Here is a 25,082-nt window from a genome sequence, read left to right as displayed (position 1 = left end):
ACAGTGCTATACAATAAAAAATCAGTTTCACGTAAAGGAAAATGTAAATGTATATAATAATTATAATAAAATAATAGGAAGAGCAATGGCAATAGTCCCGTCATGCTTTTTCCCCATCCTTTCTTGTCACATTTTCTTTTAATTGTTATTGCCTTTCTTTTTAAACTCCTTTCTCATCCTCCATTTGTGCTGTCAAATCCTCCTTTTCTTCATTTCTCTCCATCAGCTCTGTTTTGTTTCTTTCTCTCACATTCTGCTCACATGTACCTGTCACTCACACCACGCTTCCATCCCAGTCATTATTCACTTCAGTCTGCTGGACTTCTTTTTGTTTCTGGCATCCTGCACTCTGTTATTAGCTGCTGTGGAAGTATTACTATTCCAGACTTTTTTTTTTTTTTGCATCAGACTGCGTGATGCGTCATGCTAACCTCACTCCGTCTGTCTGCAGGATCTCTGAACACGGGCCGCACCTCACCCCCTCCGGGCAGCGTACCAGAAGAACAACAGCAGATCGCTCGGCAGGGGTCTTACACCAGCATCCACAGTGAAGGAGAGTTCATCCCAGAAACACTCGACTCCAATGTAAGCATTGGTTTGGAGCTGTAGATTACAGCTGTGATTAATGTTACATTAAGACTGTGCTTTCACACATACCACGTTTTTTCAAATAGACACTTTTAACACTTTAAGCAGATATTAACACTTATACACAGCTTTTAACCCTGGGTTATGAGTGTTGCATCAGAAATAAAAATTCTGTCATTAATTACTCAGCCTCATGTAGTTCCAAACCCGCAAGACCTTCGTTCTTTTTCGGAACACAAATTGAAGGGATCATATGACGATGCTAAAAATAACATTATTTGGTGTAATGCAATGTGTTTACACAGTTTAAGGTTAAAAAAACATTATTTTCCACATACTGTATATTAGTGCTGGGCGGTATGACCAAAAATACATATTTGGGTTTTTTTTTATGCATGACTGGGTGTTAACCACATTTTGTACTGATTGAGAGGAAATACTGCAGTAGATTGACTTAGAATGCCCTATTTTTCTGTCATGATGAGTGAATATTGTAGATAAATTCCACACTAAATAGTAACTAAACATGACCTATTAATACATGTTAACCAGGAGTCACTCTCATTTATTATTGCGACATCATCTGATAAAATCAACATGCATCTACACTAAAGAGTTGCTATGTTGTGGTTTTTGGCAGCACTGGTGACATCTTTCAACTGAACCATAGCTAAGGTTTATCCAAAAAAGTCGCTAGGTTTGTCAGTATGTATATTCTATGGAAAAAAAACACTAAAAGAGTCTGAAAGTTGCTTAATATAGTGCTAAAGTCGTGCTCGTGTGTGTGAGACGCGGGAGCTGATGGCAGGGGGCAGTGGATATTTGTGGCGTTCAGTGTGGTGGATATTGTGGAAGAGTTCTTCTGTCTCATCACGTTCTACTGGTTCTACAGCTTCAGTTTCGTGAAGGAATAGTAACACACAGCTGTGTCCACACCACAGTGCAGCAGTGAAAAGAAACCCCTCTCAAACAGTGTTGCGTTCCGAACGTTGTTTAAATGACATACACCGGTATTAAGGTATTTTAAAAATTTATATCAAAACAAAAATAAACACCGGTATTCGGTATAAACCCAGCAATACTGCACTTTGTGAAACACATAGATTTTTACAAAGCTTATCTTTCTGAAAATCACAGCTTGCTCTGATTGGTCAGCTATCCAGTGCGTTGTGATTGGCTGAATACCTCAAGCGTGTGATGGAAATGTTAAGTCCCTTACCATATTTGGGAACACACAGCGTCTCCACGACATGGCGGTGGTGGCAGCAATACTGCAGCGAGAATAAAAGTTCTTTCTTCTGCCTTTCTTTGCATATACATTTGGGCGGTGTTATGCAAATTGTCCAACGTAGATATGTGTGAGCCTGTTTGGAGGAGGCATTTTAGGAAGGCATGGTTGAGTCTTTTTAGAAAGGCTGAGATTTTTAGAAAGAATATCTCTTTGGGTTTGAGACTTTAATCTTTGCGACTTTACGGATCTTATGCACAAACCGCTTGTAACACTTCAAAGAGGAAGGAAAACATGAAACGCGTCATATGACCCCTTTAAAATATTTTCGATTAAATCCGAGAGCTTTCTGACTCTCAGTAGAGAGCAATGCAACTGAAATCTTCCCAGACCCAGAAAATATAGTAATGACATCGGTAAAATAATCCATGTGACATCAGTGGTTCAATCGTAATTTTACAAAGCTACAAGAATAATTTTTGTGCACAAAGAAAACACAAATAGCGACTTTATTCAACAATTCTTCTCCTCCAAGTGACCGTCTTCCGCCATTATCGAGAGTACCACGACGCAAAAGTTGACCGGATAGTTTAGATACAGCAACTTTAGAGCCAGTCAATATTACCTCAGTTTACCAGTTAAATTTGAAGTAATTTGCCTCTAGCCAAAGCTTGAGTTCCTTGATTCAAGCTGTTCAAAACACTGATGTGGAAGGTGTGCTAAAGTAAATCTGAATGTCATCAGCATAACAGTGGAAGTTAAACACATAATGTTTGATTAATTTCCAATTGGTAACATATAAAGAAGACAAAACCTTGAGGTACGCCAGAACTGATGGATTTGGTGGATGATTTGTGTTTCTGGTATGTAACAATTTGATTATAATAATTATAATAGAATAATTTCATTTAATAATCGCTAACAAAGTGTGAAAAGTCCAATGAAATGACTAATAATGGCTTTTTATGGTCTCTCATGCTCTTTTGCCCAGTACTTTTATTTGTATAAAGTGTACAAGATGTGTTACTGTTTTGTGTAACTGTGCTCTTTATAACAGTCTGGGGAAAAGGAAGCTCGGACATATTATGGGCATTGGTTCATGGAAAATCTTACGTCAGTCTCGTCGAGGGCTAAAGTTCAGATGCACAAACCATAATGGAAAAAATATAATGCAATGAAATTGTCTTTTATTTTTTGTCTGTAGATTATGGAACCGTTCGTGAGTGCAAATGGGTCACTTTCCAGCAGCTGTCAGTCACTGGACCAAGCACTGGACAGGTTGGCCAAACACCTCTATATTATGAACGTGTGTGTGTATCAGGGATGTACAAGACTACATTTTTAAAAGGCCCAGCCTACTAATTGGGGTTTAAGAAAGCCTGGTATTTACATTTGGCAGATGCTTTTATCCAAAGTGACTTACAAATGAGGCACATCACAAGCAATTTATCATACAAGAGCCAGCAATATTTGCAGTACTGCAGTGGCACGTTTCAAAAACAGTTATAGGGTGCACAGCAGATTGAAACAGAAATAATTTTTATTAACTTGAAACAACTTAAAATCAATGCACAAACTGTCAAAACCATGACGTCTGTCTGTGAACGTGTAGCTATAGTGATGGCAGGTTTTTATTTTTATTTTGAATTTAGATTTTTATTTTTATTTTCAATTTATTTTGTTGAACTTTCAGTTTTATTCTTTTGTCTTTTCCTATTTTCTCTTTTTTCAAAGTTTTTGAATAAATAACAAGAAATAATAACTAAAACTATAACTACAACAAAAAAAGTATTTTTAATACTAAATAAAAATTCATTATTGGGCTTTTTTAAATTTCAGTTTAGTTTATTGGAGTCATATTTTATTTATTTTAGTGTTGGTTTTTCCAAATTTCATTTATTTCTTTCTTATTTTTTTTTTTTTTTACGTTTTCAGTATTTATCCACAAAAATAGTCTCACTGATCGGCTAGCTGTTGGGCATTGTTTTAAAGGGGTCATCGGATGCCCATTTTACACAAGTTGAAATGATTCTTTGGGGTCTTAATGAAAAGTCTATAACATACTTTGGTTAAAATTTCTCAATGGTAGTGTAAAAAACATCCTCTTTACCCTGTCAAAATCAGCTCTGTTTTTAGCATGCTGTTATAGTTCATGTTGCTTTAAATGCTAGCTCTGCTGACTCCACCCCTCTCTTCCATGGCGTGACGAGCAGACCATAGATATGTGTAGATTCCCTATTCGACCGCTCCAGATACGTTGACGCGTCAGTCATCTCGCATTCACTATAATAATCAATGAATATTCAAAGATATACAAGCATATAACTTGCTGTTGTAGACGCACACAGTCAATGCGCTCAAAGATTCGCAGACCGTTCCAAAAATGGTGGATGGCTTGCGTATCGCGGCCCATAGAAACAGTCGATAATGAGGCATCTAGGTATATACTGTATATATCTATGGAGCATACTAAACTTCAGCTGCGAAACTGGCTAACTAGCTCGTTATTAGGAAAGGCAATTTGCAAAGACTCATAAAAACCCTTATACTCACTTCTTCTGTAGATAAAGCTGGATCACGAATGATTCGCGCAAACATAGATGGATTTAAGTAGATCGGGGATCGGCGCATTCCCTTCAAAATGAAAGTAACGTTAATCCTCTGCCTCTTCAGGGGCTCAGATGTCGGGAGTAAATGACGACTGCTATATTCATTATTACATCCAACAACAAAACGCCTCAATCGGTTAATTGGAGACATGTTGTCTTCCCCTGCACCGGAGGCGGACAGCTCTCAGCTCACTCAGGGCGGGTCTAAGGTAACACGGCCTTGTCAATCAACTATCTTGGGAGAGGCCTGTACAGAACTACGCCATTCTGACAGGGCTCTCAGAACAGCCTGATTTGAGAAAGGGGATTTTAAAATAGGGATTTAATAAAAAACACTGGGTGGATTTTTATCATTATAGGATGGATGTGTACACGCACTTCTCAACACTCAAACAACTTGAAAAGTGAATTTTGCATCCGATGACCCCTTTAAAAACAGCAGAAATACAGTCACATTACTAAAATGTTGTTTAGTATCGTCACTACTTGTAGTTAGATGAAATCAAACTAAAAATGCTTTATAGTTGTCTCTGCATTTAAATGGAAGAATGTTTTTTTTAATGTTCCAACAATTACTCACTTCACCTTTAATGAGTATATTATAGTAATTACGGGTAGGGCTATCTGATAAACGCACCAGCTAACCAGAAAAGAAATGGAATCAGGTTGTCACAGAGGCCTACCAGGAAGCCCTTGATGTCACCATGGTGACAGCTTGCTTATCAGGACGCCTGGATTCCAGTGCTATCGCTCGCTGCCTCTGCTCTGCTCAGAGAGGGAGAACGAATGAGAGTGAAAGAGAGGAAGATGGAGAGAGAGAGTGGGTTGATCTCACCAATCTATTCTGCTCTCTGTTTCCTGTGTGCTATTATAAAAAGTGTCGGTCAATAATGCAGTGTGAAACAAAAAACACAGGGGAAAGAAAGAGTGAGAATGAAAGACAGGAAAGTGAAAGAGAGAGAGAGAGGGAAAGAGAAAGGAAAGCCATGCTACCTGCACGAGCCTTATCTGGCTTTTAGCTCTCAGAACAATGGCAGGAAATAAGTGCATGGAAATTTTTCCCCTCATACGGGTGTGTGTGTGCCCATTATCCGGGGTCTCGCCGATCCCCCCGCTCCGTACTGACGTCACCGTCCGACAGGGATAGCGGGGTCGGGGCAATAACAATCACTTTATGTCTCTCTGCACATTAATTTATTGCCATTGCCTGTAAGAGTTCAAAAAGCGTTTTTTTTTTTTTTTTTAGTAAATGGCTCCTTTAAGGTGAGCAGAAACTGGGCTTTTTGCATCTTAAGTGAAGTGAAGTGACATACTGCCAAGTATGGTGACCCATACTCGGAATTCGTGCTCTGCATTTAACCCATCCAACGTGCACACACACAGCAATGAACACACACACCGTGAACACACACCCGGAGCAGTGGGCAGCCATTTATGCTGCGGCGCCCGGGGAGCAGTTGGTGGTTCGGTGCCTTGCTCAAGGGCACCTCAATCATGGTATTGAGGGTGGAGAGAGCGCTGGACATTCACTCCCCCCAATTACAATCCCTGCCAGGCTGAGACTCGAACCCGCAACCTTTGGATTACAAGTCCGACTCTCTAACCATTAGGCCACGACTTCCGACTTAATGTCAACATTAAGTATCTAATGACTTTCTTAATTAAATTAATTTACTCTGGAGGTTTTTCTGTGAATTTTATTCCTGCAATATTTCATAAAAAATATACCAAGTTGCTCCACCTCTTAAATGACTTTATATTTCTGCTGACATCATCAAGTCCTCTTATTAGACCCTGCCCCTTTAAATGGATAAAATCAAGTCTTGCTTGTCACTTCAGTCTTGTTGATTATCCTGTTTCACACTGAAATGCATATTATTCAAATAAACAAGGTTGCGATTTGCTAATTTATGTTGACTTTAAGCACACATCTTGATTGGGCGTCTTGATTGGCAGAGGCAAGATCAGTGTCATTTTTTTACATCATCCTCTTTGTTTTGTTAATCAATGCCAGCTACAGCTCACATTGATTTAAACAAAAAATAACCTTTGCTGCCTAACTACCCACAGCTGAGCGTGTGATGGCAGATTGGATTTAGTCATTTGTTTGCCTGGAAAATATGATTAATCTGTTTCTGAATCTGTTTTCTGTGTAACTGAGGCATCGCTGAGAACTTGAGAACACAAAAATATACTTTTTATGAAAAGAATGTTAATGCTATGCAAATGCAGTTGAGTTAAATGCAAAAATATAATGCCATTTTTAAAAAAGTCAGAATTTGGGATTCAATCTAAAACTTTTATCATTAATTTTATACTGCTGTTGAAAAGTTTAGGGTCAGTAATGTTTTTTAAAATAAGTCTTCTTAAGCTTGCTAAGGCTGCATTCATTTGATTAAAATGCAATAAAATATTGTTAAAATAATAATATTGTTAAATATTTTTTTTTGCAATGTAAATAAGTTTTCTATTTTAATGCATTTTGAAATATAATTTATTCCTGTGATGCAAAGCTGAATGTTCAGCATCATTACTCCAGTCTTCAGTGTCACGTGATCCTTCAGAAATAATTATAATATACTGATTTGCTTCTCAAGAAACATTTCAGATTAATATCAATGTTGAAAACAATTGTGCTTTTTGTGGAAACCATGATATATTTTTTCAGGCTTCTTTGATGAATATAAAGTTCAAAAGAACAGCATTTATTTGAAATAGAAATGTTTTGTTATATTATAAATGTCTTTACTGTCACTTTTGATCATTTGAATGCAACCTTGCTGAATAGAAGTATTAATTTACTTAATACAGTTAATATTAATTTAATTAACTGGTCCCTCCTGATGGAATGACCTGCCCAGCTCAATCCGAGCAGCTGAGTCCTTAGCCATCTTCAGGAAACGGCTAAAATACATCTCCTCCATCTTTATTTGACCCTCTAACTCTAGCATTCTCTATTCTAATTCTATTTTATTCTATTTTTGTTTTCTTTTTTATAAAAAAAAAAAACACTTTACCCTTTAAGACTTGCTTTATTTGTTTTCTAACTGCTTGTTTTCCTTTAAAAAAGGCCTTTCACACTAGTTTTCTCTATTCTTTTTCTAGTGTATCTATTTGGTTTCTTTTGATTTATTATAATTTAAAAGAAACTTGCTATGTGTATTGTGTTAGGTTAGCTGAGACTTGTCATAGCACTTGCGAAGGGTTGCATTTTGATTGCTTCCATTGTCTTCATTTGTGAGTCGCTTTGGATAAAATCATCTGCTAAATGATTCAAAGTAAAGTAAATGTACATTTTAAAAAAAATAAAAAATCTTACTGACACTAAACTTTTGAACGATAGAGTATAATGTGTTTTTTTTTATTATTCTAAACCAAAGCCATGGAGCATGACATCAAATGCTGTTGCTTATATTTGTTCTTGGGTCTGAAATATTTTCACATAATAAAAATCTAGTGTGAACTCCACATTAAAGCAAAATCAAAGTGAAAAGATGGTGGCTTACATGTCCACATACTTTTTGGAGTCACTACATTTGATTGACTCACAACACTTTCATTGCGCTATTCAAACGTTTACAAAACCCCGATGAATAGTCAGACGTTAGTATGTCGGGTCAGATATCAGGTAAAGAAAATCTCAGCTTAACGACAGGTGGCAGGCGGTCACATTGGCACGACGGGGACTGTGCAGTGCAGGAATGTAGGCCAGGCAGAAGGTGCAGCCCAACCTCACCACTGCACACAGGGGAGTAACAAGCAAAACTAAACCATCATCTCTCCTCCTTCTCTTCTTGTGTTTCCACAGCCCGCCATTCTCCCAGAAAATCCGGGACAACAATTACCTGAACCTCAACTATGAATACAAAGGTGAGGTTGACATGAGCAAGTGAATGTGGATTTCTCTTAGAGCTGTGGACTTGTTTTAATGGTCTCTGCTCCTTTATACAGCTGGTTCTCTATGACAAGGCCAAAGGTTCTTCCTTTGAGCCATTGACTGTGGTCACTCTGTGTTGCTAATGGGGGTCACGTCAAAACAAGACTCTACATTTGCAGTCCTGTTGAATGTGGCTGTGATTGTACCTCTGTTCCCAAACATAGTGAGCTGCTTTGATCTTCTAAAGGAGCATCCTAACAGAAATGGAGCCTCATTAGTGCCCTGTACAGGACGTTGTTTTTGAAGCGCATGGAAGATTTGAATCAAAATTGATTTCTGTCATTGATTTCCATGTGAAATGTATTATAATTATAGAATTTTTGTGTATTTTAAGTTGGTTTATTTTTATTAATATTTTCTGTTCAATTAAAGATATGTATAATAGTATTCTAAATATCAGAATAATATAATAATATTAGAATAAGGATAATATAGAAAATAAATTTAATTAAATTATTGTATTGTTTTATTATTTTTTCTTAATTAAAAAGAATATATATTATATTTTTTAATTATAAAACATTTTACTTTATCCCATTTTTTTGTATATTTTTTTAGCATAAATTGAACAAAATGTAATTTAAAAACATTTATATATATATATATATATATATATATATATATGCATGCACACTACTGGTCAAAATTTTGGAATAATATTTTTTTAATGTTTCAAAAAAATTATTTTGCATTTATGCTGCCTTTATTTGATCAAAATACAGTGAAAATAGTAATATTGTAAAATGTTATTACAATGTAAAATATTTGTTTTCATTACATTTATCTTGCTTTAAGGACATTTAGATATTTAAACTAAAAGGACAAAAATATTGATTAAGAAATAGATTTTTTTTTCAGTTTGATAAGTCTGTCTGTGTAGGCAGTTCACTGGGTTTTTGGAACAGAATTATAGACCTGTATCGATGGAGAGAGAATGAGATTTTCTCTCTCCTTTTTCCCTTTCATTCCTTTTCTTCTGCTGTGCTGAGAGATTGAAAGTTACTGGAGTGGTTAAACCAGGAGATTTTCTCTCATGTCCTTCCCTGGTTAGTATTCTCTGTCTCTCCTTTGCTCTGTCACACTCGCTCTCACGCTCATGCCCAGCTCTCCCTCTGTTGTTTTTCCTCTTGAGCGGCGATCAAATAGAGCAGGCCTGTCTGATAATGAGATAGTAATCTTCCCCAACAGAGGGAGGCCAGTCACACACACATGCACAAAAACACTTTTCATGGAAACTTTCCCTTTTACGCACAAACCGTTTATATCCCAGTCTTTTAAAGAATAAAAAGAGCTCTATGATATTGACAACGTGCGTGTCTTTCCATTGAAGGCCAAGCACACTCATACATGTATTCAGATCCCCAACACTGAGGATTTCTCCATAGAGAGCAGGCCGTTTTTTTTCCTCTGGTCTTGTGAGTAGATTTTTCCTCTCTGCTTCTAAACAGAGCAAATCACTGGGTCTCCCTGGGAGATGAGCTGCAAACAGCACATGGGGAGGCAGTCGACTTGCTGAACAGCTGTTTTCAATTGCATACGGCATCAGAACGCAGCACTCTTGTTTTAAGCAAGCAGCCCTCCGAGCTAGTCAGGGTCGGCTGCTTGTGTTTACGCACAGCCACTTACTCTGTCCTGCTCATTCTTTCCCTTCCTGTTCTTTATATCCCCCACTTTCTTTCTTATATTCTAATATTTTTTTTATTAAATCTTTATTTAGAGGACAAATGGGTGATTCATAATGCCTGCATTATATTATTTGAGGAACATAGCTTTTTTGACATTATTTTCTTGACCGTTAATAACTTTTTTGTCAATTCTTTTTTTTCTTTTTTTTTACAATTTAAATTATTAAAAGAAACAATGTATTATTATTATTACTTTTAATGAATTTACTCAAAACAAAGCCTCTAGCATGACACTACATCACAGTGTTTATATTTAATGCATGTCTCAAAATTATTTTTAATGACAATTAAACACATTTTTTTTGCCAAATTCCATGTAATTTTATGGGGGTAAAAACAACTGTAATACATAAATACCATACATAATGTAATACATAAATTAATCCAGATTTTTTTATTAGTACTATAGTGAAATGTCTACTTTCAAATGAAAAAAATTCAAATAGAAAACGTGTGTTAGCATGGATGATTTACATGAAATTTAATGTGTGTGCAATGCACTGTGCATTGTTTAAGCTGGCTTTCAGTTGAATATAATAACAAAAAACTACATTTTGGATTTTTATTCAACTAAGGTGGGCACGCTGTGATCTGTATTTTATTTTGACTGTAACTTACAGATTCCGGCCAAAAAAACACAACAAGGGAGTGGGAGGGAATGGGAGTCATTCTTCTGGGATTGTAACGAGACGGGATTTTCCACCATTTTTTTCGTGGGATTGGGACGGGAGAGGTTTGAAAATCCACTCCCGTGTCACCCTCTAGTGTGTGTGTGTTTTAGTAATCTATTAGAATGGAAAAAATCTCTTTCTTATTACGGAGATTATATATTGGGGTGAAATCTATGAAATATACCTGGGAAATTTCCTTTTTTTGTGTGTGAGATTTATCCAAATGTATTATTTTATGTATTTAATTAAGATTTTGCATTACATTAATGCAAATAAGATTTTTTTTTGCATTACAGTAGACTACTAATAATTGTTTATATATACATTGGACATTTCCTGAGTTTTTGTGAGATTGAACCAAATTTAACCATTTTCACATAAGATGGACATGTCCTTAAATTCAGTCTCATAGCCGTCTGCTCTGTAGTGCAGTAGACAGCTCAGTTGTTTATTATGGGAGTGTTCTAGATTTTGTCGCTTTGAATGAATGAAGTGCCCTGGCCTGTGTTAAAGAGCTCCTCACTACATCAGGCCCTGCTTATCTGATTTTATGAGGTTTCCCTCACAGTTTATTCAGCGACTGCAGACATAGTCACGTATCTTAATATCAAATACTCTATCAGTTTCATTATCAATATTTGCTGTTTTCTGTGAATGAAGATAAAATGCTTGTTTGTAAACCATTGGTCATGTCAAGCATGTGTCTAACCGGTGTATATAACTGCTCCACCTGCAGGGCGTCACGGGAAACATGGGACCTTCCCACGCCAGTTCCACATGTCCAGTCGCAGTAAAGACTACGGTGACGGTAAGCTGTCCTTTACCAGAACAATGTGTATGTAACTGTGCTATTTATAATTAACCTGTTAACTGTCACAGGCCCACAGGTGGGCCCACTTGCCATTACATGATTTAAACAGTAATATCTTAGTCTGAACCTAAACCAATCTTGACAAACTATATATCGTTTGAAAGCTTAAAGACTCTAGTTTTCATATTTGGTGACTGATTTGTGAAATATTTTACAGAGCAACCGTAATTTATTAATTTGTAAGAAGAGTAGTCATCAGACTCAGAGCGAGAACTGACCTTTACTTTGAAATAGTGATACATATATAAAATCATGAAAAATCAGCCATTCATGTTCATGTCAAGTGTTCAAAAGATAACATTCATTCTATTTTTTGAGAAAAAAAGGTCTAAAAGTGTTTCGAATATAAAGAAAAAACAATAGGTTCTCAATTTTTGATGCAGCATGAGCTATAACGTACGTCCAGGGTTCTTGTCGCATGTCTTTTATGTGTTTTTTAGAGGTTGAATTGAAATCAAATACTGCCCTACTGCCCTTAGTACTTCTGAATGTGATGTCTACGTTATAAATATTGAGAAAAGTAAGGAAAAACGTGTTTCAGATCACTCAAACCATATGGTTACTAATGGGGTTTGATGGTCATCTAGTGGAAAAGCTTGGTACTACGCCGAAACAAAATTTCACTGAAAGCTAATTTTTTGAGATATCAACCTCAAATTTGGAACACAACTTCTTCAGATTTTTATTTTTGATTTTCTAGCCGTTTTAGAGTAAAACATGTTTTGTAAAATATATATTTTATATAAAATATAAATATTTAAATTTTTTATTTATTTTTCCGTAAACTAAAACTTCCATAACTTTTTTGTAATATACTTTTTTAATAACTTTTTTACCTCTACAATAATCTGCTAAGTGTCTTCTTTAAAAAGAGACCAACCTTAAGTATATGCTCCAAACCATTCAAAATTTATAACAATTTAAGTTGGAAATGTCATTTTCAGGCCTATACTCAAAAAGTGGAACCGACAGTTAACAGGACAAAACAACGACTGTGTATGTCATTAATTATTTTGAACTTTATTAATCAAGTTTTTTAAATATGAGACTTAACTGAGAGCTTAAAGGCAGGGTATGCAATTTTTCAAAAACATTTTAGAAAACTGAGTCGGGGCAGAGTCCCAAAACAAACTTGTAGCCAATCAGCAGTAAGGGGTGTGTCTACTCGTGATGTCGAGGAGAGAGCGTTCAGTGAACAGCGAGCCTAGCAACAGAAAAATTGAGATGGTGGATAAAAAACAAAAGATGAAAACCTTTGCGGAATGATAAGGCAAGAAGTAGGACCCGTGTAAATATCGGATCAGCTTTCCAGCGCTGGAGAGAACTCAAGGAGCGGAAGGCCTGCGATCGGATGCCGAGGTTGTTTCTTCTCGATAGGTGAGCAACCGTGTCTACACCGGACAACAGCTGAAGTCTGCCTACACTGGACGCGTGTATTTCAGCCGAGAATGTAGTTGTTTAAAACTCAAATCTGTGGTTTATTTATAAAAACAGCACCTATTTGAAAATGTGCTTTGCCGATTTCAGAGCTGTGAGCTCCACGCGTTCACTGGGCGCTCAGTGCTCATGTATCCCGAAGAGAGGAGCATAACCTCGGCTAGTCCTTCTGACATTTGCCGCTGGCTCTGATGTCTCTGTAGTGGATAAACTTAAGATATCATTAGTTTTGGGTAAATCTAACAGGTAATCTTTGGTCTTTATTCTATTGTTCTATTAATATGTTTAAATAAAAACGAAAAGTGGCAATGTTTGATATGTTTCGTCTGTAAATACAAGGCGAGCTGACCGACATTATCAAGTACGCTGCTCTTTGCAGAATTACTGGACTTGCGTCGTTCCTCCGCGGGAGCTCACACTCCCGAGTTTAACTCGTGAAGTCCGAACTACCAAGGATGCAAGTCCGACATGTACTTGGAATTAAGAAACGTGCGCAAACCTAACTTTATGTCACCAGACTATTTGCCTAATCTTCTCGGTAGTTTAGACCTCGATGAAACGCAGACAGCAACAGGTCTGGGGGAAAAAAAGTTCCTGGGACATATTGTTCCAGGTAATTTTGGTGGAAAAGCGGCGTTTGTTTCACAGAACTAATCGTTGCCTGGGTTGCGTCGGCTACATATACGTATGTGGGGCGGATCTATCAAAACAGGGGCGAGACCCTTTTGGGGTAGGGGCGTGTTTGTTTTGGTGATTTCAAATATCAACATTGGCTTCCAGAAATTGCTTACCCTGCCTTTAAATGTACAGTCAGGTCCATAAATATTGGGACATCGACACAATTCTAAATTTTTTGGCTCTATACACCACCACAATGGATTTCAAATGAAACGAACAAGATGTGCTTTAACTGCAGACTGTCAGCTTTAATTTGAGGGTATTTACATCCAAATCAGGTGAACGGTGTAGGAATTTCAACAGTTTGCATATGTGCCTCCCACTTGTTAAGGGACCAAAAGTAATGGGACAATTGGCTTCTCAGCTGTTCCATGGCCAGGTGTGTGTTATTCCCTCATTATCCCAATTACAATGAGCAGATAAAAGGTCCAGAGTTCATTTCAAGTGTGCTATTTGCATTTGGAATCTGTTGCTGTCAACTGTCAAGATGAGATCCAAAGAGCTGTCACTATCAGTGAAGCAAGCCATCATTAGGCTGAAAAAACAAAACAAACCCATCAGAGAGATAGCAAAAACAATAGGCGTGGCCAAAACAACTGTTTGGAACATTCTTAAAAAGAAGGAACGCACCGGTGAGCTCAGCAACACCAAAAGACCTGGAAGACCACGGAAAACAACTGTGGTGGATGACCGAAGAATTCTTTCCTTGGTGAAGAAAACACCCTTCACAACAGTTGGCCAGATCAAGAACACTCTCCAGGAGGTAGGTGTATGTGTGTCAAAGTCAACAATCAAGAGAAGACTTCACCAGAGAGAATACAGAGGGTTCACCACAAGATGTAAACCATTGGTGAGCCTCAAAAACAGGAAGGCCAGATTAGAGTTTGCCAAACGACATCTAAAAAAGCCTTCACAGTTCTGGAACAACATCCAATGGACAGATGAGACCAAGATCAACTTGTAGCAGAGTGATGGGAAGAGAAGAGTATGGAGAAGGAAAGGAACTGCTCATGATCCTAAGCATACCACCTCATCAGTGAAGCATGGTGGTGGTAGTGTCATGGCGTGGGCATGTATGGCTGCCAGTGGAGCTGGTTCTCTTGTATTTATTGATGATGTGACTGCTGACAAAAGCAGCAGGATGAATTCTGAAGTGTTTCGGGCAATATCATCTGCTCATATTCAGCCAAATGCTTCAGAACTCACTGGACGGCGCTTCACAGTCCAGATGGACAATGACCCAAAGCATAGTGCAAAAGCAACCAAAGAGTTTTTGAAGGGAAAGAAGTGGACTGTTATGCAATGGCCAAGTCAATCACCTGACCTGAATCCGATTGAGCATGCATTTCACTTGCAGAAGACAAAACTGAAGGGAAAATGCCCCAAGAACAAGCAGGAACTGAAGACGGTTGCAGTAGAGGCCTGGCAGAGCATCACCAGGGATGAAACCCAGCGTCTGGTGATGTCTATGCGTTACAGACTTCAGGCTGTAATTGACTGCAAAGGATTTGCAACCAAGTATTAAAAAGTGAAAGTTTGATTTATGATTATTATTCTGTCCCATTACTTTTGGTCCCTGTAAATATCCTCAAATTAAAGCTGACAGTCTGCAGTTAAAGCACATCTTGTTCGTTTCATTTGAAATCCATTGTGGTGGTGTATAGAGCCAAACATGTTAGAATTGTGTCGATATCCCAATATTTATGGACCTGACTGTAAATCTAGTTGAATAAATAAGCACATGATGCTGAAAAGGTATTTAATTTATAATGTAATTATTTATTGTTTATTGGTATATTTTTCCCCAAAATCATTTCTGAAAATGCAATGTGACCCTGGACCACAAAACCAGTCTTAAGTTGCTGGGGTATATTTGTAGCAATAGCCCAAAAATGCATTGTGTGTCAAAATTAACGATTTTTTTTTTTACGCCAAAAATCATTAGGATATTAAGTAAAGATCATGTTCCATAAAGATATTTTGTACATTTCTTACCGTTAATGTATCAAAACTTAATTTTTGATTAGTAATATGCATTGCTAAGAACTTCATTTGGACAGCTTTAAAGGCGATTTTCTCAATATTTAGAGTTTTTTGCACCTTCAGATTCCAGATTTTCAAATAGTTGTATCTCGGCCAAATATTGTCCTATCCTAACAAAAACCATACATCAATGGAAAGCTTATTTATTCGGCTTTCAGGTGATGTATTAATCTCAATTTTGAAAAATTGACACTTAAGACTTAAGTTTTGTGGCCCAGGGTCACCAATGAAAGTTAGTTGTTTCTGTCTGAGTTTGATGAATTTATTCTAAACAAATGGTATCACATATGTTTTGTTTCTCTTTTATAATTACACCATAATTTTTTTCACAAAGCAACGATGCAAGTTTGCATAAAAACTGGTGTTAAGAGCAAAAAATCCAGTCTGGTTTTTATCTCCTCAATTCTCAGAGCGCCTAATTAGTAAGTTAATTCTTTGGTTAACATTTAGCGGATGCTTTCTTATCCAAAGCAAGTCACAATTCACTAATTGCATACACCGTCCCTCTGGTGTTCTTGCTGATTCTCCTACTTGGAATTAAACATGTGCTTGCAGCCTACATCCATAAATTGTTAGTCTGACACAACCAAAATACAAAACCCATTTCCATCTAGAAGGCTAGTTTATGCTAATTTGATGCTGTTACACAGGTGCTGATATTTTCAACAGGGATATTACAAATTCCTTACATTCTGTGCAGTGCTGGAGACAGATAAAGATGTGCATATGGCCAACATGATTTGAGTTTCCCCAGAACTGGAGAAATGTATTAAAGACCTAGTGTGTGTGTGTGTGTGATTGAGTGTGTTTTATTTGTGTTTCCCCTGATGGGGCACACTGACTGTTGCAGAACACTGTACTGAGAGGAGCTTCCTGCCTTGTGGAAAGGTTGATGGAGGAAGTGAGAGACGAAGGAAAAGAAGAGCATGAGAGAGAGATAAAGTTAGGGAATCGGAGGAAGAGGAATATAAAGATGTTTGGACATGTTGATTACATGTGCCTTAAAGCATGAAGAGATGATTCAGAACAACTGAATTCTGCAAAGATTTAATTAGTTTATAGGGAAAGTTATTTATGCATTTGGTAGATGCTTATACCAAAGCGGATTTGAGTGTTTTTAAGGTAACAATGTATCATGTGTGTTCCCTGGGAGTCAAACCTACGATCTAGATGTTGTTAGTGCCATTCTATAGAAATTAAAAAAATAAACTTGAAAATTAAATGTGCACACATGCACTGTATATTAAAAGTGGGAAACCTGGAAATATCAAACAAATTTAAAATTGTGATTTCAAAAAATATTAAAAATGAACAATTTTATATATAACTTTTTAATACAGATTTTATGAACTCGGTATACAGTAATAGAAAAAAATGGGAAAGTCTCCAAAAAGATCATGGAAGTTTATTGGTCGAAACTCTTAAGGTGTACTTGTATTATGTATCATGTGCGCCTAAAATATGTGTTTGCATCCAGGTCGAAGGACCTTCCCTCGAAGCTTTATGCCTCAAGAGAACCTGTTTCAGCTGGTCCCGTCCAGCCGTACACGCAGCTATAATGGAGAAAGCACCTTGCTGTACAGTGGAGATCTGCACTCCATCAGTTGGACTGAGAAAAACAGCCAACACAACACTCCTAAATGTAAGAACACATACGTGCATACACATACGAGGACACTTATGCAGACCATTAGAAAAGAAAATGACATAAAGCATATTTACACACTTGCCTTCAGACCAGAAGTGTCTGGTTGTAGCGTAACCATGAACATTTTCTCAGTGCATAAGTAGGGCTGCACTGTTTTTTATGTACCATCTGCTGCAGCTGAATCTGTAGCACAACAGCAAAATAAATCATATTTAATCTGATTGTCAATGTGAGTTTGATGTGTATATCGAATGTAGCATGATAAAAAAGACTGTAACAGTAAATAATGACAAAAAACTTCTTTCTATTGAATTGTCCTTGCAGGCGGCATGCAAAAAATAACATTATCAGTTAAATCCAATCACAAGCAAGTGATTTTTATGAACTGTTGTCTTTAGGGAATCAGAAGGATACAGCTTGGCCAGTGTAGTCTGATTCACAAGCCAGTGACTCTTATGAACTGTTTATTTTAAGGAACCAAAATCATACAACGACACTAGTGTAGTCCTTTTAGCGGAAACAAGCTGCTTCATTTCATGACTAGATGTAAAGGATTTTAATTTCCTTTGAGTTAACCGTTTGAATCAGTCTAAAACGCCGTCCTGTATAATTTACAGCATTAGCGACAAGAAGTTTGTTGTATTTAAGAATGTGCAAGGGAAATGGACGTGATAACGAAACAAATTTAAATAAATTGGAATCTTGTTCATTAGAAGTTAGCTTTAATCACAGAGAAAGAAACTATAATTATAAACACATTGTTACCGTTCGATTTTGTTCATACTTCCCGCTTCTATTAGAGATAATGAATAAACCCGGCTCTGCGTGGTTTGTGCTGTGCTCTTGTGCGTTTGAGCTCTGCAGTCTGCAAACAGGTTCTTTAATCAGCTCCATTTCCTCCCGAGGAATCCAGGAGGGGCGCCTGAGTTTGACATATGAACATGGATGCTAATCTCTACTGTCTGCCTGCGGGTTCTTTCCTCCCAGTGCCTCTATAAACTATTCAGATAGCTTTGTGTCAAATGTCATTATAGGAACACTAAGCTGATTAAAATCATCGTAAATGCTGACGCAAAAGTGTCCGTCATAGAATAAGTGGGAAATGAGTCTGAGAGATGCGTAAATCTTGGCTGGTGACTGGTATTTCTCAGACTTGGGTGTAGTTTAACTGCATCCAGACTTGAAGTTCATCTGTCTGTGATTAGATCCATACAGCATGTTTATAGAACAATAGCAGCAGACACAGATTATTATTATGTGTGTGGCTCATGATAGCAATCAGTCATGAGAGAGCCATAAAAAAAGAGATTCAGATATTGCCAAACACAAGATGTTGTATTAGAGTGTTAAAAAAAAAACCCTGAAGGATTTGCTTCAGTTCGATGCGGCCTTGATTTAAAGAAGTAATATTCAGGTGTTTAATATTTAGTCTTGAATAAGTTGCAGCGACTGCCGATAGTTCACTGTCTGCCTCTCTGTTCATTTAAATCCTAGTTTATTGCCTGAGAGGGAAACAGTTGCAAATAAATCTGAAAGTGTAAATCTGTATAGTTATACAGTTGCGGTTTGACTCGGAGTCGTCAGCGAGTCTGTGTGTGTGATTTGGTCTGGTTTAAGTTACAGTCTGCGGTTTGCTGGTGAGGTTAACGTGGTTTGTTTCTTTTTACCCTCCTCAGCCCCAAGGGCTCCTGTAAACTGGCGTCAGGGGAAAATGCTCGGTCGTGGAGCGTTCGGCGAGGTCTACCTCTGCTACGATGCTGACACGGGACGTGAGCTGGCGGCCAAGCAGGTGCCCTTTGACCCTGAGTGTCAGGAGACCAGCAAGGTAAGTGTGATGTGGACTCAGATAATGACAGGATTTATTAGGACTGGGTTTTGACACAAATTTCACGATTCAATTCAAGTTTTCGATTCAATATCGATTATTTTGGAGACATATCAGGTACAGTACATGCTAAATTTTCTCAAGGAAAAAAAAAATCTCTCAACTAATGCTGTAAAATATACATGAGAGTCAGTTGGTACCTCATTACTATAATATTGAAGGTTAAAATTGATCGATTTGTAGGCTAATACACAACTGCTAAAAATACACGAAATTAAGTGTTTAAAATAATAAAGCTACAATTTCATAATAATATTTATACTTCAATTTGTTTTTTTGAAATATAAAAATTTTAATTGTGACAACAACTTGATGGATTTATTCAAACATAAATTAAACACTGAAGAACAGTAAAAAATTATAATGAAAATGTTATATAGTGCATATATTTAGCAAAATGCCCCTCTCTACAGTTTATTTTTCTATCTGACTAATGAGTTTATGGTCACGAATATGTTTTTTTTTTCTGAGGTAAATGTAAAAAATAAGTTATGATTATTTAGTAAAATTGTCCGATCGATAGAGATATCAGAATCAGAATCAGAAAGAGCTTTATTGCCAAGTGTGTTTGCACACACAAGGAATTTGTCTTGGTGTTATGAGCTACCAGTACAGAAAGTACAAACATAGTGCAGACAACATATAATTAAGGTGATAAAGAACACTAATGAAGAGAATATACAATAATTAAGGATAACAATAGTAATAAAAATAAAAATATACAGAAAAGAGACATGACCATAGACAGAACTGTGAATGTGCATGTGTCCTATGTACAGATGAAGGTTTGATGGGAAAAATATCGATATTTTTACCCAGCCCTAGCATTTATGCTTTGTAGAGCTGTTATGCTTACTTGTCTCTTGTCTGTCTCCACAGGAAGTGAATGCACTGGAGTGTGAGATCCAGCTCTTGAAGAATCTGCATCACGACCGTATCGTGCAGTACTACGGCTGTTTGCGTGATCCGGTGCAGAAAAAGCTGTCCATCTTTGTGGAATTCATGCCCGGGGTGTGTATACAGTTATGTTTGTGTTTGCTCTGTGTTGATGCAGCTCATTGGAGGGATTTGGAGATGTTTGCTTTTAGAATGACTCACACACATTAGATTCAGCCCCTCAGTGTCTATTTAGGGCCCAAGCCAGTAAGGCGCAGGGCCCTATTGTTCTTCTAAGGATTATTAGGGCCCAAGCCAGTAAGGCGCAGGGCCCTATTGTTTTTCTAAGGATTATTATTTTTATTAGGGCCCAAGCCAGTAAGGCGCAGGGCCCTATTGTTCTTCTAAGGATTATTATTTTTTTTATTATTTTTTATTTCGACTATCCGGGTACTTTTGGGGGCCTTAACGTGCCCGAAAACTCTTGAAAATTGGCACACACATTGGAACCTGCGGCCATTAGGACGCCGCTGAGGCTGGGACCCGGGCGTGGCACAGGGGCTCTACGGCGCCCCCTGCAAAATTGTCAGAAAGCTTGATGTATAGCTCACACATACTTGCACGTATTCATATGAAACTCGGTACACATATAGAACTCATTGAGCTGAACAACTTCCGCACAGCATGTTTTAGGCTCCGCCCAACAGGAAGTCGGCTATTCAGGGCTGTTTAAAAAGCGCATGCTCTGGAATTTGATATACTCCTCTGAGGATTTCCATACGATTGCCACCAAACTCGGTGAACATGATCTCAAGACATTGGGGACGCTAAATTGCGAAGATATTTTTGATATGTCGAACGGTTTGCCCGTGGCGAGGCGATGAAGTTATGGCGAAAAATGAGACACAGGAAATGCCTAATAACGTCCACATACATTGTATGATGTAGATCAAACTTCATTGATTTGTTCGTTGTGTGATGCCGATCGGATAGATGTGACTATTATGACTGAAAGTTATAGCGCCACCAACTGGCTGCAGGAAGTGTGTCGTTTTCAAAATGCTTTGAATTCAGCATCTTATTTTTACTCGATTTGCTTCAAACTTCACCAGAATAATGTCAAAACACGGCCGATGTAAAACTGTGAAGGGAATATTGATATCTAAAATTATGTTACCATGGCAACGTGTCAAAGTTGAAAATTCGTTTCTGGTGATTTTGAGGCAGATAACATGTTTAGAATGTCATGAAACTCAACACACATAGCAGTATTAATGATAGTTAGACACTGGAAAAAGCTCATAAACGGGCGTGGAAGAGACACTCTATAGCGCCACCTTTTGTCAAAAATGGGGGGGTTAGTTTTAGCTACAGACACCAAACTCGGTACATAAATTGTTCTTATTAATCCGGACAACTTTCTAATTTACAGTCATTAGCTACGACCAACAGGAAGTCGGCATTATTTATTTTAATGTGGGTTTTTTTAAAAAACGGGCTGTAAACAAATTAATACTCCTCCAAGCAAAAACAAGGAAATCACACCAAACATTTTTTATCATGATGCCAAAATACTGAAGATGCTAAATTGCGGACGGATTTAGGATATCTTGAACGATGATTTAATGGCAATTTATTAAAGTTACAGTAAAAAAGAGATTTTTTTTTTTTTTTTATCTTTTAAGAGCAGCTTTCAAACACTTCATAAAAAATTACATACACAGAACAATACAGTCTGAGGATATGTGATTAATTTCATGAATTTACAATACACTATGCTTAGGAGAAAATTTAAAAACTATCAGAGAGTTGATATACTGCTTCTGAGTGAGAGATCCCTGTCAGCCTGCAGCTGAGTGAGAGGTCCTGTCAGCCTGCAGCTGAGTGAGGGGTGGGGGTGGGGTGGGGTGTGAGTGACTGTGTGGATTGAGGAGCTGGGTGAGAGAGAGAAAGAGAGAGAGAGGGTCTGTTTTTTAAAATCTTTAAAAAATGCTTATAAATCATTAAAGATTTTGATAACACTTTATAATAAGGTCTCAATTCTTAACATTAGGAAATGCATTAATTAACGTGAACTAACAATGAAAAATATATTTTTACAGCATGTTAATTCTTCCATGATAGTATGAACTAACAAAGAACAGTTTTTTTTAAAGCATTTATTAATCTTTTTAATGTTAGAAAAATAGTCATGTTCAAAAGATAAACTTTAAAATTTAATAATATATTAACACATTTTGGAATTAATATTGATCAACATTAAATGGTATATAATTATTAATGATTATATATATATATATATAATGATAGCTACAGACACCAAACTCGGTACATAAATTGTTCTTATTAATCCGGACAACTTTCTAATTTACAGACATTAGCTACGACCAACAGGAAGTCGGCTATATTTATTTTAATGTGGGTTTTTTTTAAAAACAGGCTGTAAACAAATTAATACTCCTTCAAGCAGAAACACAGAAATCACACCAAACATTTTTTCTCATGATGCCAAAATACTGAAGATGCTAAATTGCGGACGGATTTAGGATATCTTGAACGGTGTTTTAATGGCAACTTATTAAAGTTACAGAAAAAAGAGAAAACTTTTTTTTTTATCTTTTAAGAGCAGCTTCCAAACACTTCATAAAAAATTACATACACAGAACAATACAGTCTGACGATATGTGATTAATTTCATGAATTTACAATACACTATGGAGAGGAGAAAATTTAAAAACTATCAGAGATCTCCTGTCACTGCGCTCCTAATGTGTGCGGTGGGTGACTGGGTGGGTGACTGACTGTGTGAGTTCAGTGAGTGTGGAGGGGGAGAGAGAGAGAGAGAGAGAGAGAGAGATAGAGAGAGAGAGAGAGGGAGGGTCTGTTTAAAATTCTCAATAAAATCCTTAAAAAATGCTTATAAAGCATTAAAGGTTTTGATAACACTTTATAATCAAGTCTCATTTGTTAACAGTAGGGAATGCATTAATTAACATGAACTGACAATGAAAAATATATTTTTTACAGCATGTTAATTCTTCATTGATAGTATGAACTTACAACGAACTAACAATGAACAAAATATTTTTAATATTAGAAAAATAGTCATGTTCAAAAGATAAAACTTTAAAATTTAATAATATATTAAGACATTTTGGAATTGATTTTGCTAAACATTAAATGGTATATATTTATTAATGATGTAAATTAACAACAGTTAAATGATGTTGTTTTTTAACATTGGTTAATTCACAAATAACATTAAATATTAACAATATATTTTTTACTTTATTCATTTGTGTTAGAAAAAAATTATTCATGTTAGTTAATGGAAAAATAAATCATTAAAAAATGCTTATAAATCATTAAAACCTTTGGTAACTATAATAATTTCTCATTTGTTAGCATTAGTAAATGCATTAACTAACATCAACTACCAATGAAAAATATATTTTCACAGAATTTAAAGTTTTATATGTTGTTCTGTGTGTGTGTTTCACAGAGTTGATGGTTTGGATTAACCCTTTAATTGCCGTATCCCTTAAAACCAAACTGCCAGAGGGTTACTGTAATGCGTGTGCTCACCGGGCACCGTTTTATCGATGCCACCGGGGTGGCGTATGCTGACGGCTTGGGCCCGTCATCGCTGCTTGCAGCTATATTTATTATTATTTTTTTTATTTTTTATTTCGACTATCCGGGCACTTTTGGGGGCCTTAACGTGCCCGAAAACTCTTGAAAATTGGCACGCACGTTGGAACCTGCGGCCATTAGGACGCCGCTGAGGCTGGGACCCGGGCGTGGCACAGGGGCTCTACGGCGCCCCCTGGAAAATTGTCAGAAAGTTTGATGTATAGCTCACACATACTTGCACGTATTCATATGAAACTCGGTACACATATAGAACTCATTGAGCTGAACAACTTTCACGCAGCATGTCTTGGGCTCCGCCCAACAGGAAGTCGGCTATTCAGGGCTGTTTAAAAAGTGCATGCTCTGGAATTTGATATACTCCTCTGAGGATTTCCATACGATTGCTACCAAACTTGGTGAACATGATCTCAAGACATTGGGGACGCTAAATTGCGAAGATATTTTTGATATGTCGAACGGTTTGCCCATGGCGAGGCGATGAAGTTATGGCGAAAAATGAGACCCAGGAAATGCCTAATAACGTCCACATACATTGTATGATGTAGATCAAACTTCAGTGATTTGTTCGTTGTATGATGCCGATCGGATAGATGTGACTATAATGACTGAAAGTTATAGCGCCACCAACTGGCTGCAGGAAGTGTGTCGTTTTCAAAATGCTTTGAATTCAGCATCTTATTTTTACTCGATTTGCTTCAAACTTCACCAGAATAATGTCAAAACACGGCCGATGTAAAACTGTGAAGGGAAGATTGATATCTAAAAGTATGTTGCCATGGCAACGTGTCAAAGTTGAAAATTCGTTTCTGGTGATTTTGAGGCAGATAACATGTTTAGAATGTCATGAAACTCAACACACATATCAGTATTAATGATAGTTAGACACTGTAAAAAGCTCATAAACGGGCGTGGAAGAGGCACTCTATAGCGCCACCTTTTGTCAAAAATGGGGGGGTTAGTTTTAGCTACAGACACCAAACTCAGTGCATAAATTGTTCTTATTAATCCGGACAACTTTCTAATTTACAGTCATTAGCTACGACCAACAGGACGTCGGCTATATTTATTTTAATGTGGGTTTTTTTTAAAAACAGGCTGTAAACAAATTCATACTCCTGCAAACAGAAACACGTAAATCACACCAAACATTTTTTCTCATGACGCCAAAATACTGAAGATGCTAAATTGCGGACGGATTTGGGATATCTTGAACGATGATTTAATGGCAATTTATTAAAGTTACAGTAAAAAAGAGAAAACTTTTTTTTTTTA

The 25,082-nt window shown here is 37.0% G+C and overlaps 1 protein-coding gene across 1 annotated transcript in view; it reads left to right on the top strand.

Moving 5' to 3' along the window:
* Positions 1 to 25,082, top strand: part of LOC306863040 (mitogen-activated protein kinase kinase kinase 3-like) — an 88,562-nt gene that overhangs the window by 51,225 nt on the left and 12,255 nt on the right. The window contains exons 9-15 of the mRNA XM_079406196.1: positions 452 to 585; positions 3,021 to 3,094; positions 8,234 to 8,295; positions 11,455 to 11,526; positions 17,225 to 17,389; positions 19,072 to 19,220; positions 20,160 to 20,291. Of these exons, the coding sequence (XP_079262322.1) occupies positions 452 to 585; positions 3,021 to 3,094; positions 8,234 to 8,295; positions 11,455 to 11,526; positions 17,225 to 17,389; positions 19,072 to 19,220; positions 20,160 to 20,291 (788 nt within the window). The remainder of the gene's footprint in view (positions 1 to 451; positions 586 to 3,020; positions 3,095 to 8,233; positions 8,296 to 11,454; positions 11,527 to 17,224; positions 17,390 to 19,071; positions 19,221 to 20,159; positions 20,292 to 25,082) is intronic.

This window comes from Barbus barbus (genome assembly GCF_936440315.1).
Source record: "Barbus barbus genome assembly, chromosome: 44".
NCBI classification, from domain to species: Eukaryota; Metazoa; Chordata; class Actinopteri; order Cypriniformes; family Cyprinidae; genus Barbus; species Barbus barbus.
This window is presented reverse-complemented; position numbering and strand designations above follow the sequence as displayed.